At 49.6% G+C, this 14,977-nt stretch overlaps 2 protein-coding genes across 5 annotated transcripts in view; both read right to left on the bottom strand.

The window, feature by feature from the left end:
* Positions 1-1,764, bottom strand: part of BUB1B (BUB1 mitotic checkpoint serine/threonine kinase B) — a 30,872-nt gene extending 29,108 nt beyond the window's left edge. Inside the window, exons 1-3 of the mRNA XM_080619645.1 lie at positions 1,647-1,764; positions 1,116-1,269; positions 215-274 (exon numbers count right to left, since the gene is read on the bottom strand). Coding sequence (XP_080475771.1) covers positions 215-274; positions 1,116-1,258 — 203 coding nt within the window. The 5' untranslated portion in view covers positions 1,259-1,269; positions 1,647-1,764. The remainder of the gene's footprint in view (positions 1-214; positions 275-1,115; positions 1,270-1,646) is intronic.
* Positions 1,765-7,284: 5,520 nt separating this feature from the next.
* On the bottom strand, positions 7,285-13,807 carry LOC308221989 (uncharacterized protein). 4 transcript variants are annotated; one of them, XM_080619460.1, is made up of 5 exons: positions 12,880-13,807; positions 12,673-12,789; positions 12,438-12,510; positions 8,781-8,938; positions 7,285-7,907 (listed from the first exon to the last, which is right to left on the bottom strand). In XM_080619460.1, the coding sequence occupies exons 3-5, from the start codon at positions 12,448-12,450 to the stop codon at positions 7,458-7,460; spliced, it is 621 nt and encodes a 206-aa protein (XP_080475586.1). In that variant the 5' UTR covers positions 12,451-12,510; positions 12,673-12,789; positions 12,880-13,807; the 3' UTR covers positions 7,285-7,457. The 4 variants fall into 4 exon arrangements, 3 of the variants coding, with proteins under 3 accessions (XP_080475586.1, XP_080475587.1, XP_080475588.1); XM_080619461.1 differs by having other exon boundaries at positions 13,604-13,807; XM_080619462.1 differs by having other exon boundaries at positions 13,608-13,807.
* Between the last annotated feature and the right edge of the window lie 1,170 nt (positions 13,808-14,977).

Genomic DNA, 14,977 nt, shown 5'->3' with positions numbered 1-14,977 from the left:
AGAAGGATATATAAAAAGGAAGTCAGTTCCGAGTAAGATACAAGGCTTCTGCTGCTGTGCAACACATGGAGATTTAGAAAACTATCAGGCATAGTACTGAAACACAACATAAAAAAATTGTTATAAAATCTTATCTTATTAAACTATTTTCCCCAAACATTTACAAGGATACCTGACCTTTCTAGTCTTTCTTCTGAAACAAAAGGGAACTCACCGGTCCCAGACATCCAGTGGATCATCTCCAGAGTAAAATCGGATTTCGGATTCAAACTCCCTAGAAAACACAAATCCAGTAAATAAGGTGTATAAATGCAGAGATGTTTTCTACACTGTAAGCTAGGGCTTTCGCTCTCACTTATACCACTTAATAGGTGTATTAAAAGAAAGGCCAAGTTAGCATATGTTTAGACTTGAGCTTTCACTGACACTAGAATATTTTTAAAAAATAATAATTAAAAAAAAACCACAAAAAGCACATTTTTCTTCCCTCCTGAAAATGAAAGTGCTGGGAAACATACCATTATTTAACAATAGCAGATATGTATCTTACCAAAAGTTATTCCCAAGAATTTTTACTATCACAAAGCTTATATGGTTTCCCTTGACAGAATGTTCTGTTACGAACTGTTACTAGTAAACAGATACATCATGAAGGTTAATTTCTGCTTAAAGCATCTCTTCTTTAAGTATAGAAAGAGGCTAGAACACACACACACAGATGGAAAAGCCTGATGATAGACAACTGTAGAACTGTACCAGACAACACAGTGAAAACACATTTAAGTGGCCAGACTGGCAGCCATCATCTTGTCTCATTTTTCAACTCCTGGGCACCATTCTATCCCTACAAGGTGATGACTTCTCCCTCAAGAAGCACATTAAGACAGAAAACCACCTTGCACTTTGAGTTAGATAAGAACACTAGTTTGTCTTCAGCATTGGCTCTGAACTGATCCTGTAGAGCTCCCCAGCTCCATCTTATTGGAAGTAGCACAGACTATCCTCAGATCTTTTATGCTTTTCTTAATGCCTATGAAATCAGTAGAGTTAAATAAGACATAAAACAGGAGGAGGAAGCAGGAAGATAAGAGGAAAGGTGTCAAAACCCTGCTCACTGTTTTTTGAGCTGAACAGCAGTGTGCATGGAGGTCTCCTGCTGAGCCAGGGCTTCCTGCAAGGTGGACATGACACGGCCCTGCCGCAGGGGCTGCACATTCTCCTTGCTGAGCTCCCACTCATCGCTGCAGTCCTGGGACATCACAGCCTCTGCTTTAGGGACAAAAACACCACAGAAGTGAGTCATTAGTAGGGTACTCAACCGAAATCCGGCACAGCTGCTTTAATTACCCGATGCACCACACTCTCTCTGTGCAGCCAGCAGCACACCGCTCAGGTCCCCAGCTTTGACAGGCAACTGGGCATGCATAACTCCCCTCCATGTCAACTACACGGAACAAGAGCTAACCACTTCTTCACACCCAGGAACCTCGGGCAGCTGATGTTAGCACCAAAGGCTACTAAGATTAAACCGTTTCCCTCCTCACCTGCGTGCTCCCTTCCCTCCCCGAGGCTACCACCCCCTCTGAGCCTGGCGACAGGCGTCCCGGCAGCACCGCAAACTGAGTCACGGCCCTCTGGCTCCTCACCTACGAGTAGTTGCAGCGGGCTGGGAGTACAGGCGAGGCTCGACCCTGCGCTGAGCCGATGCCCGGCGGGGATGAGGAGCGCAGCGGAGACTTTCCCTCACCCCGTGCAGGCTGCCCGTTAGCACCGAGCGCGACGAGAAGCCGCTCTCCCACCGCCACCGCCGCTTCCTCTTTCCTCCTCTCCCCTCAGCCCGCGCGCGGAAGCACCAAGGCACCCCCTTCCAAATTTAAACCTCCAACCGCCGCCAGCCTCCTCCCCATTGGCCAACTCCCGCGCCACGCCCTTCCTGATTGGTTCCGCCCAGAGCCCGCCCCGCAGCGCCGGCCGGGGCATCCGGAGAAACCGAGTTTGCCTCAGGCGCCTCGCGCCGAGCGGTTCAGGCAGGTGAAATACATGATTAACTTTATCATGAATTCACTTCTAATTAACGGTCTAACGGAAGCATGGTCACCATAAGGAGGATTCCCGGGTCCTTCTCTGCCTGCTCCCATGTGTTTCCAGCTCAACTCCGCTGCTCGTCTGGATGAGGCTCTGCTAATGACCGACTCGCTGGTTTCTCCAGGTTATTTCTCTGACAGAAAATAAATCTGTTACTTGCCCAAGGAAGCTGTGGCTGCCCCATCCCTGGCAGGAGCTCGGAGCAAGCTGCTCTAGTGGAAGGTGTCCCTGCCCGTGGCAGGGGCTGGAACCGGATGAGCTTCACTCTCCCTTCAACCCAAACCATTCCATGGTTCTCATTTTCTCTGAGGGGAGGCTGACTTTTCACATGCAACCAGCCACTAGCTCCCCTCTGTTGTCACACAAAACCTCACTTTCCAGGCATCCCTGCCAAATACAATGCAGCATTTGAGACCCCCAAAGTAGCTGCAAGTAACCACTTTCCTCTGAAGACAAGCTTGTGCTTTCTCATTCTTTTGGGGCTCTTCCAAGAGCCTGTGAAGAAACAGAGGATCACACATAATGTGATCTCCTAACTTTTCTGCTTCTAGAAATACAGAGTATTTTAACATGTTGCCTGATAGCATCAATCCATCTCCATTAGTGTTCTACACACGAGCGATAAAGTGGGACCCTTCAGAAAGGTGGTACATTGCGGTAACTCAAGGACCCGCTAACGGAGCAGGCACTGCTGGGTGCAAAAGAGGCCACCTAAGGTTTAGCCTAAGATGGGTGCTTCACGGTGTTCAGGAGCCAGGGAAACCCAGTAGTGCTGAGATCTCTGTGAGAGGACAATCACTTTCTCTCCAACACATCTTTTGTTTTATGTGTTACAGGAGCTCTCCAAGGCTAACCCATGTTATAATAACAAGTTTCCAAGCCTGAGAGCAGTTTTCTAAGCTGTTTGAAGAGGAAACGATAAGGAATGCAAGCAGAGATCTTGAGCTGCTCTTGGGGACAAGGTACAACACATTTAGATATAATATGCTCAGACTGAACGCTTTAAAACTGGATTTCAATCTTTCCACCTACTGTATTCTGCAGCACTTTCTTATGATGAGTATTGCCATTGTTGTTAGAACTTTTATATCAAGATGTTGTGGCCAGCACGTGTTTCTAAAACTTTGAAATTATGTGGTGAATCACCTGTTGTTGAATATTGCCCTGAATAAGATTTCTGAGCCTAGGTATCCTTTCTGATAACTGGTTTTCATTCTGTTCTTGAACCCTGGCTCAGATACAGAGCCATACATGTATGCTGCAACACGTCCAGCTAACAGAGATGAGAGTAATAACCCAAAGCCAAACCTGGTAGCAAGTGCTTCCATTTTATGAATATCCTGACTTTCTGCATCAGTGACTGTCTTGGAGGAGAGTCCTCCAAGTTTCAGTTGAATCAAAGTTGTCTTTTTTAATCACACACACACAAAAGTCTTAGGACACAGTATTTGTGTGTGGGCAGACGGTGGTGAAGGAAATCTTGTGAAATCTTGACCGCAGGTCAGTGAGTTTATGCAACTTCCTGATTTTATAATGTAAAATTTGACTTTGTTGAGCCACGAACAGGGGGGAAAAGGCACTGGGAGGAGGCTCGGGAAGGAAAACTTTGAACGTGTTTGGAGACAGCAGACTGTTACTACTGAGGAATGCGGATCTTGTGCTGGTTTTCACTCTGCTTCAGCCACTGCCTTTGCTGCTGTAAACACCACTGAAATACTCCCTGAAATACAATTTCTATCTGGGTATTACCACTGGGTCACTGCTCTCACAGGTCATTTCCACAGCCTCAGTTTTCATTATAGTTCCACATCTGTTCCTTTGAATCTATTTGGTGACTGCTTTGTTTTTATTGATTGGATAAAATATATATTTATAGAAAGTAAAGGCCATAGTTTGCTCAACATCCACATGACAGAGTTCATCCTATTTCTTTAAGTTTCCATTCACAGGTCTGCTGAGGTCAGTTTTACTTTTATAAGGGCTTAGTAACAAAGTAATGAAAAAATAAATTGTATAAACCAGAATAAAATTGAATTGACTTGTTTTGGAAGGAAAAAGAATCCCTTTGAAGCTAAAGATGCTGCATATCCAAAGCAAATCAGGTTAAACCAAGTCTTCTGCAGTAGACTATTTATCATTTGGTTTTTGCTCCTTGAGATCAAGAATAATTTTATCTGGGTTACGTGGTTGCAGAGATCAGGGTTCACTATTGATTCAGATAAATGCTAGATGGTTCTGCTCTCCTGAATACAAACAGAATAGGTCTCCAAGCATCTTCCACCCCTTCGAAACTAAACCCTGACACATATAACGTCCTCTGCACATTTATCAGCCATGTGCCAAGGCCATTTTTCTCCTAGAGGCAAAAAAAGACAAAAGGATGCACTTGACGTCAGCTACCTCAGTGAAGACGCGATGAGGTTCTTCAGTTCTAAATGGGGCCAGAACTTGGGCTAGCAGAAATTAATCTCCAGACACCTGGGAATTGGTTTGGTTTGTTTCTGTTACTTCGTGAGGGTAAAAATGTGTGTTTTACTTGACTTTTCAAACTCCCTGCTTGCACCTGCTGATTTCAGTTCAGATTTACAGTTTGCCCTGGCATCCAAGAGCTGTTGCTGCTTTTCTCTGCAGAGGCTAAGAATGAGATGGTCACGTCTTACGTGTGGGTTACTCCAAAAGAGGATGCTCAAAGCTCAGAAAAGTCACAAGCATCAGTTTAGTAGCCTTGTCACCTCTGCAATGCCTTCCAGTCTCCCTTCAGCTTCCACCTGCAATCTCAAACCCAGATCTACCACCGCCACACTGAAACTACTGTTCTGCCCCCGCAGACGGTTGTTTGTTGACAACAGCAAGCATATTCTCCTACTCTGCTAAACCACGGTTATACTAACGAAAGAACTAATTCCTTAGAATTGTGCTGAGCATAGAATTAGAGAAAGGTTTGGTTTGGAAAGGACCTTACGATCATCCAGGTCCAACCCCTTGTCATGGGTTCTGGGAATGCTTCACACCAGACCTTGTCTCCCAAGCCCTGTCCAACCTGGCCTTGAACACTGCCAAAGATGGGGCAGCCACAGCTTCTCTGGGCACCCTGTGCCAGTGCCTCAGCACCCTCACAGGGAAGAACTTTTGCCTTAGATCCAACCTGAACTTCCCCTGTTTCAGTTTGAACCCATCACCCCTTGTCCCGTCACTGCAGTCCCTGATGAAGCATCCTCTCCAGCTATCTTGTAGGCCCCCTTCAGACACTGGAAGCTGCTCTGAAGTCTCCATGCAGCCTCTCTTCTTCAGGCTGAGCAGCCCCAACCTTCTTAGCCTCTCTCCATATGGGAGGTGCTTCAGCTTTCTCATTCAAGCTGTGTAGGATAAAAGGCAGATGCTTTGGCTGTCCGTGTGAGGGCACTAGTTGAACACATTTTTACCCTCCTTAGTGCTGCGGTTTAACTTTTCTCTTGGCAAGCACCAACTTCCGTGTAATTCCAGTAGGAATTTTGCAGGATAAAGGAACACAAAAGCTTGTGGGGGAACAGACTGAGCAGCTGGGGCTGCAGAGGGAGGAACTGCCAGCAGGGAACCTAGCAGGTGAGCAGCACGTTGATGGGATTTCAATCACACACCAGCAGTGGGAAGCCAGAGCACCCATTTAATGAACTGCAGACTGAGGCTGCCTCGACTCAAACAGCACTCAACATTCAAATTCAGTTCACGATTCGCACAAACACAAAAGGCCAAAAGCATGAGAAGCACAGCAGTGAGGAGAAGGTGAAGCACCAACAGATTGCAAACGGACAGAGTGCAAACGGAGGGAACTCATAAATCAGCGCCCCAATGCATGTGAGACCCAAAAAATACAGCAGCAAAGGGAAAACAGGCTGACAACAGCATGCCAACGGACAGGAACAGATCACATAGGGCACAGCAATGAGGGAAATGTAGCCCACACGACCTGCCTTTTGCTGGAAACCATTCAGTTCAGTCCTCGGTCACAGGTATCATGAAACAGGCTTCCGGACAAGCAGAAAAGGATTTCTCCTTTTTCCAGCGTGTAGAAGGAAAAGTTAGAGAAGGACAGATCACAGAGAACAGCCTCCAAATGCGAAAGTGAAAGGAAAGTTGCGCCTCAAGTAATCCCAAGGCTAGAAAAAGTGCTGCTGGAAAGCAGGAGGTGTTTCTGCTCTCACACACTTAGGGGGCAGCTGGTATAGGGGTGTTGTGTGTACCTGTGCCTGTCCCTTCATCACAGTAACAGCTAGCGGGGCCAAATTCACCACCCTGCCGTAGATGGTGGTTTACCAGCAGAAGAGCCTGCTATGCTCCTCCTGAATGGAGAAAGGTGGTACGCAAAGCGGTTGGCATCTGAGCCAAGAGAGGAGCAGAGAACTGATGGTGACATCTGGCACTTGGAGGCAATGCTGACCTCCACCTTCAGCAGCAACAACAAAAACAACACCTTGAGCCCTGCTGGACAAGGTCAAAAAGGGAAACAACGTGCTGGACCCCACATTCAGCACCTCTGGAATGATACCCATTGTGCCAAAAGCCCAGGGAGCACAAAATAGCCCTGGGATTTTGTAGGCAGGTCCTGGCAGGAGTCTTTCTTTTCCCTGACAGATGAAGTACTGCACAATTACAGGTTTTATGACACAGAAAAATTGATGACAAAGTCCTTCACTAAAGAGCATGTGATCAGCCTTTGTTTATCAGAGATAGAGGAAACAGCAGCTCCCCAGCATGTAAATTCCTGTCTGCTGGCAGGACAAGGACAGTGGTGGCACACACTGGCTGCTGGTGCCGGAGCAGAGTCTGGCATGGTGGAAAGCAGAGCCAAGCCTTGAAACGAGCTTCTGGATGCAGTCTGAAGCAGGGGCAGGGTGACTTGCCCTGCCTTACACCCTGCAGTTGGCATCAAACTCCAACACCCTAAAGGGAACAGCCAAGCAGTCAGTGGTGGCTTAGTTACCCACCAAGAGCAGATGAGCACTGGGTTGCGTAATTCAGTTGCTCCCATGAAACATGTCCATCCATCCCCCAGATCCTAAGTGATACTTCAAGGTCTCACAAAAGTGTCAAAGTAGCTATAATCTCTTCTGGCTTTAAGCACTGCATTCAGACAAGCAGGACAGGCAACCTCATCCTCCTGCATTCCAGCTTTTCCCCTGAGCAGAAACATGGGCTCCATGTCAGCAAAGCGGCTTAGACTGCCTGTTTTGTCTGGGGGAAGGAGTGAGGAGGGTGGGTGCAGGCCTATTTCCATCCTAGGTCACTGTCATCTGTCACTGCATCTGTGTGAGACTTGTTGACCATCATTTCTGCAGCTGGCAGGGAGCTCTCAGGCTGAGGACACTCCCAGCCCTCTGTGATCATCATTCTTGTCATAATCTTCTTCCTCCTCCTCCTTTCTCCTGCATATCTTGCTCACTCTCATCATCACTACCTACTGCATTGTCCTCAATCACTTCAACTGTTTCTCTAGCTTCTGGATCCACACTGGTCTTAAACCACACAGCTTTGTAGCCATCATCTGCCATACTCCTGTCTGTCTTCAGGATAGACTTCACTTCCTTCTTAGGTTCCGTCTCTTCCACTTCTTCCTCTTTCTCTTCCTGGTCAAAGGTGATGGTGGAAGCTACAGAAGGCTTTGGGGGGCTGTTAATTTCTTCTGTGTTGGAAGAGGGCAATGGAAATGCCGGTTGCTTCAGTACATGTGTCATGGACCGAACACTGCCGTTCTCTGGTGTCTTATGCTGTTTGGTGCTCACATCTGGGGGTGAATCTTGCTTGTCGCTTTGGTTCTGGAAACCCCCAGCGATTTCCTTTGAGAACTGCAGGAAGAGAGACACCTTGTGATTGTGGTGAAAGGAGAAGACACAGGGGAAGAGGGAGTGGCTGAAAAGGCTGAGCTACTACTGCTTGGTTTGCAGTTAGACCTATTTGAAGCCTGGGAGAGATACAGCTCCTTAGAACAGCTATTTTCTACTGACTCCATTTCTGAATTACTTTTCAGATAAGCACGGGCATGTTTTCCAGGAGGGCTGTGCACCAGCAATGTGTACTGAGTTGTACCCATCCACCTTGGGTATTACCCTGGAGTGGGATTCACCTCACTCAGGGTGAGGTATGAAGTATTCACCTCAGCTATGTGCTCTGGACTCATGTTGTAGTCGGTGGGGTCTAGGATCTTGACACTCCCATCCTAATGCAGAGACCAACCAGCATCTGGTCAGAGGAATTATCTCCTCAACTTCAAAGCAAACAGCTTGCCATGGACTTGAGAGCACTAAAAGGAAACAGATCAGCTACAGACAACTGTCTAAGTCCAGGTTTTAGGATAAGGTATGAAGGAGCCTTTATCTCTTTTGACCACAGGGGTAGGATGAACAGTGGTTCATGCCACAGACACAGGTTTTTCACAGACTGTCTCTGATGTGCCACGTTCATCCTAGATTTTGTGCTCCGTGGAGCTGTGGTCCTCACCTTCCCATGTCTGCTCATCATCTACCATGCAGCTCCAGCCTCGGGGGGCAGAAAAGAACAACAGCAAACATCACCAAAGCGATGCTACCGTTGCAAACAGTGTCTCAGGAGCAATTTATCACTTTCACACGGACATGTAGTATGTGGACAGCCCATCCCATTCTTAAAACCTCCTCAGATCCCACTTTGTAACTCAAATTCAGGTACAAAAAGGCACTTACCTTTTTCCTTATCAGGTATTTGACTGGTTTTCTGTACTGTTTATATATCATCACTCCAAGGAAGACTAAGGCAAGGAATAGCAGTGCTGCTAATGTACCACCTAAGATAGCCATATCCTGAGCAGTGTATGCCTTATCAGATGAGGTTACAGCTCCAGCTACAAGAAAAACAAAACAGTGTTACAAAGCCTAAAAATGGCACTTTTTTAGAACCATAGAATAGTTAGGGCTAGAAAGGACTTTAAGATCATAGAATCATAGAATAGTTTGGGTTGGAAAAGACCTTAAGATCTTTTAGTTCCAAACCCCCTGCCATGGGCAGGGACACCCCACACTAAACCATATCACCCAAGGCCTCACCCAACCTGGCCTTGAACACCGCCAAGGATGGAGCACTCACAACCTCCCTGGGCAACCCACTCCAGTGCCTCACCACCCTCTCAGTAAAGAATTTCTTCCTTAGATCCAATCTAAACTTCCCCTGTTTCAGTTTGAACCCGTTACCCCTTGTCCTCTCACTACAGTCCCTGATGAAGAGTCTATCCCCAGCATCCTTGTAGGCCCCCTTCAGATACTGGAAGGCTGCTCTGAGGTCTCTACGCAGCCTTCTCTTCTCCAGGCTGAACAGCCCCAACTTTCTCAGCCTGTTTTCATACGGGAGGTGCTCCAGTCCCCTGCTCATCCTCGTGGCCTCCTCTGGACTTGTTCCAACAGTTCCGTGTCCTTTTTATGTTGAGGACACCAGAACTGCACACAATGCTCCAAGTGAGGTCTCACGAGAGCAGAGCACAGGGGCAGGATCACCTCCTTCGACCTGCTGGTCACGCTCCTCTTGATGCAGCCCCAGGATACGGTTGCTTTCTGGGCTGCGAGCGCACACTGCAGCCGGCTCATGTTCATTTTCTCATCGACCAACACTCCCAAGCCCTCCTCCACACGGCTGCTCTGAATCTCTTCTTTGCTCAACCTGTAGCCGTGCCTGGGATTGCTCCGACCCAGGTGTAGGACCTTGCACTTGGCATGGTTAAACTTCATCAGGTTGGCATCAGCCCACCTCACAAGCGTGTTGAGGTCCCTCTGGATGGCATCCCTTCCCTCCAGCGTTATCAACCGAACCACACAGCTTGGTGTCATCGGCAAACTTGCTGAGGGCACACTCAATCCCACTGTCCATGTCACCGACAAAGATGTTGAACAAGACCGGTCCCAACACCCATCCCTGAGGGACACCACTCGTTACCGGTCTCTAGCCAGACATCAAGCCATTGACCACAACTCTTTGCATGTGGCCATCCAGCCAGTTCTTTATCCACCGAGTGGTCCACCCATCAAATTGATGTCTCTCCAATGTAGAGACAAGGATGTCGTGTGGGACAGTGTTGAACGCTTTGCACAAGTCCAGGTAGATGACGTCAACTGCTCTGCCTCCGTCCATCAGTTCCGTAGCCCCATCATAGAAGGCCACCAAATTGGTCAGACAGGATTTCCCCTTAGTGAAGCCATGCTGGTTGTCACCAAGCACCTCCTTGTTTTTCACATGCCTTAGCCTGCCTTGCAGGACAATCTGCTCCCAGAGTTTGCCAGGCACAGAAGTGAGACTGACTGGTCTGTAATTCCCCGGGTCATCCATTTTCCCGTTCTTGAAGGGAAGCTTATGGAAGCTTTTTTAACAGTCCAATGTGGGAGAAACTCCTACCAATTTTGGAAGGGCAAAGAAGCATCCTGTGCTGCTGAACGTGGCAGGGATATACTTAACATCACAGAAAGCCATTTGGTTGCTGTTCTGAAAGCACAGGGTTTGTTTTTAAAGTGACCACCCACAGAACATTATAAATTCCAGTAAGTTACATGAAGTGGAAATAGCATCCATTCACAGGACATGACTTTTCCCCCTGATTTAACCAACCTAATAGATACATGACAGTATAAAGTCAGCAGATGTTACATGAAGTAAAGCTAGGTACATCTTTCACTTTCCCACCTCACCCATGTACACCAGAATGAAAAGTGAAGCCTATACACATGTGAAAATGCAAAACTTCCTTTAATCCAGAGCATCACCTCTGATACTGATGAGCATGTTAAAATAAGAAATAAAAAGGTGTAAAAAGCAGGAAAAGCTCTAGAAGGTCCCCAGGACAGGAAATCCTTCCCTGCCTTCTTGTAGCTGTAGCAATACATAGCAGCCTTCTCAGGAGCAGCTTGTGCTTTCAGCCACCAGGCGGTGTAAGCAGATCTGTAGAGAGATCAACATTACAGTGGAAAGACAGTAACCTCCTCAGGGTTAAACAGCTTTGGTGGTGGTGGATTCTTCATATTTACATGTTCCAGCTTCACTTTATAGTGTAAACGAGTCTCCGAAGTTTAATGATTAATGAATCACAGTGTTGTTCTCATGCTGGCCTCTTTGTGAGAATGGACTTTGAGTATTCCCTCCACATCTGACTGCACCCTCAGTTTATCCTTAATACAGCTGGTGACAGCTTAGGACCTACGCTTCATCATACCTCCCCTGGGGAGCCACAGCCCATGGAGCTGACGTGGAGCTCCACCACCCTTAGCTCCTCCTGCACTGTGCAGCACGCACTGCCTCTGTGAGAGCTGGCTCACCTTGGGAATGACTTACCTCCAGATCCACGCGAGCTTTGCTCTGGCAAACCAGAGGCCAATGTACAGTTACCACTTCCCAGAAGAAGAGTGTAATAAAAATAACCCTAGTTTCTCCCTGGATATCAGGACACTCAGTAAAGCACTCTCTGACCTGTTGGATGCACATTCCTTAGCACCGCCTCTTAGTGTCCAGGCTTAAATATCCTGCAGATTAGCCACGCAAATGGTTAGCTCAGCTCAGCTTAGGCTATTCCTGGATGCTGACTATAGTATAAAGTACAATTCCTCTCAGACACTGAGCCTTCCAGCGCAACTTCAATCTACTTTTTTGCATAGTCATCAAATTTTGTGCGATTTAAATAGCAAAGGCAACATTTAAAAGTTGCATAGAGGTGTTGGTACCGCTGTTGGGAGTGCTGTATCCCCATGTACTGACACCTGAACTGGGCGAGCTGGACTGCACCCTTAAATTGCTTTTACGTGGTTTTTACACAGCCAGTGGTTTCAGGTGTGAAGTGACAAATGCACACCCAGGCACCCACATTTTTATCTTGGGAGTACAAAACTTGACTTGACCTGAGCCTGGGATCAAGAGGAAGCCTGGCTTTGTGGCGTTGTGCCAGCTTCTGTCTGCTTTGTATAATCAGGAAATAACATTGCGGTTTTCTCTGGATTTGGCTAAAAAGGAGCAATGATGTACCACGGTGTCAGGACAACCCTCCTTTGCCATGATTAGATATCCTGGGTTCTTTCTGACCCACGGAACAGCAGGAGGTAGCCCCAGATTTAGCTTTAGAATAACAAGACAGTACAATACACAGCACTACTTAAAGTCTCAGCAGGCTGCTTGAGGCACGGGGTGACAGCATCGTAAGGATGTTATTTTCTCTCATAGTCACTGTAGAACCTCCTGTAGGTAGGAGGTTGGTCTCAGGCCAGGTCCACAGACTTTAGTGGGTGACCTGTCCTTGCCAGTTTGCCCACAGAAGAAGAAAACACTCTCCAGTTATCTCCACAAAGCAGAAACCAAAGAGACACTCAACCTACCTGCGGCACGCATGACCTCCACCACAATCACAGTGCTCGCCTCCTGCAGGCTCACCGTGTCTTTTCCAACAGCCTGTGTGAACATGGCAAAGAGAGAGCTAAGGGACTTCCTAGATCTCCAGCTCGCTCCCAAGGTACACGGTGGGACCTTTGTGGACAGCATACCTTGTCTGTCTCCTCACCACACTACCCTCCCTTCCATGACCCCAGCAAGATATGAAGAAAGCTGCCCTACCTCAATGGTTACAGTTTCTGGGGACTCCAGTACCACATTTGTCAGGACGAATCCATCTTTGGTTGCAATGAAGTCCGTGCTGTTTTTTATGTAGTACTCAATATTTGGGTTGACTTTCTGAAAAGCCAGAAGAGTGAATGATTAAACCACAGTTTATGCTTTGGGAGCACCTGCCTAGCAGGCCTTTGCAGAACTTGTCAAACACACCTGAAGTATGAGGAAGGGCACAGAGCAGTAAATAAATCTGGACTGAGGAGGTGAGAAAGGCTGAACTCAAGGGGGTTCACTCTGCTGCTCAGAGTTCAAGAGTGTATCCTCAAAGTGCTGCCTTCAAAACAACCCCGAATCTCACCCTGCTTTTGTCGGCACCTTGAGCATTTGCCTAAGCAAAACATAACTGTGCACAGAACATTGTAAGTTTGGTCAGTTCTGCCTTTAAAACAGTGCCAAAGGGAGAAGGACATGGAAAACAGACCTGTGCTGCACAATTTCTTCCTTTGTATCTAGGCTGTTAGTCCTTTACTAAGCCTCAGTCATGTTATGAAAGCCATTGGAGAAATAAAACCAGAACTTTTTCTTTCCTCAGTGGGGTGGGAATAGCTGATCAGGAAGTCTCTTCCCTTCCCTTCTCCCAGTGCACTGCTCAAGAACGGATCTCTCCAAAGGAGTCTTTACAGGGAGAAGGTTACAATTCCCAGCTCAGGACTGCAGATCCTTCCTAGTCCTCTGTCTTTGGGCTGGCTCCTCCTCCCAAGCCAGGTCACAGGAAACTCTGTTTCACCCACCAGGGAGGACACCTCCTCCTGGGATCTTGCCACAAACACTCCTAGGAAAAACTTCACCCAGCCCTTGTGCAGACCTGGACCCATTCCCATTCATTGCTTAATCCTAGGCTTTACTCAGCATTCTGTTTTGCAGTGGATCAGCTCACCTACATGAATCTGTGGATTAAGAACACAGTACTCCAGCAGGTCCTCCACATTCCATCACAGCAGAAAGAGCTCTAATCCAAGGGAAATTTCCATGGGAATGTAATACAGAACAAGAGAGGAAAAGATGAGTTTGCGGCGACCCGACACTGCGGCGACCCGACACTGCGGCGACCCGACACTGCGGCGACCCGACACTGCGGCGACCCGACACTGCGGCGACCCGACACTGCGGCGACCCGACACTGCGGCGACCCGACACTGCGGCGACCCGACACTGCGGCGACCCGACACTGCGGCGACCCGACACTGCGGCGACCCGACACTGCGGCGACCCGACACTGCGGCGACCCGACACTGCGGCGACCCGACACTGCGGCGACCCGACACTGCGGCGACCCGACACTGCGGCGACCCGACACTGCGGCGACCCGACACTGCGGCGACCCGACACTGCGGCGACCCGACACTGCGGCGACCCGACACTGCGGCGACCCGACACTGCGGCGACCCGACACTGCGGCGACCCGACACTGCGGCGACCCGACACTGCGGCGACCCGACACTGCGGCGACCCGACACTGCGGCGACCCGACACTGCGGCGACCCGACACTGCGGCGACCCGACACTGCGGCGACCCGACACTGCGGCGACCCGACACTGCGGCGACCCGACACTGCGGCGACCCGACACTGCGGCGACCCGACACTGCGGCGACCCGACACTGCGGCGACCCGACACTGCGGCGACCCGACACTGCGGCGACCCGACACTGCGGCGACCCGACACTGCGGCGACCCGACACTGCGGCGACCCGACACTGCGGCGACCCGACACTGCGGCGACCCGACACTGCGGCGACCCGACACTGCGGCGACCCGACACTGCGGCGACCCGACACTGCGGCGACCCGACACTGCGGCGACCCGACACTGCGGCGACCCGACACTGCGGCGACCCGACACTGCGGCGACCCGACACTGCGGCGACCCGACACTGCGGCGACCCGACACTGCGGCGACCCGACACTGCGGCGACCCGACACTGCGGCGACCCGACACTGCGGCGACCCGACACTGCGGCGACCCGACACTGCGGCGACCCGACACTGCGGCGACCCGACACTGCGGCGACCCGACACTGCGGCGACCCGACACTGCGGCGACCCGACACTGCGGCGACCCGACACTGCGGCGACCCGACACTGCGGCGACCCGACACTGCGGCGACCCGACACTGCGGCGACCCGACACTGCGGCGACCCGACACTGCGGCGACCCGACACTGCGGCGACCCGACACTGCGGCGACCCGACACTGCGGCGACCCGACACTGCGGCGACCCGACACTGCGGCGACCCGACACTGCGGCGACC

Source organism: Psittacula echo (assembly GCF_963264785.1).
Source record: "Psittacula echo genome assembly, chromosome: 5".
Lineage (NCBI taxonomy): Eukaryota > Metazoa > Chordata > Aves > Psittaciformes > Psittacidae > Psittacula > Psittacula echo.
Note: the sequence above shows the minus strand (reverse complement) of the source record. Positions and strands in the feature narration are given on the sequence as shown.

What these genes read in the sequence shown, in the direction of transcription:
- LOC308221989 (XM_080619460.1), bottom strand. An exon ending in AATACCTGATAAGGAAAAAG is followed by an intron (nt 7,908 to 8,780) that starts GTAAGTGCCTTT and finishes CTCTTCCTGCAG; the next exon opens with TTCTCAAAGGAAATCGCTGG.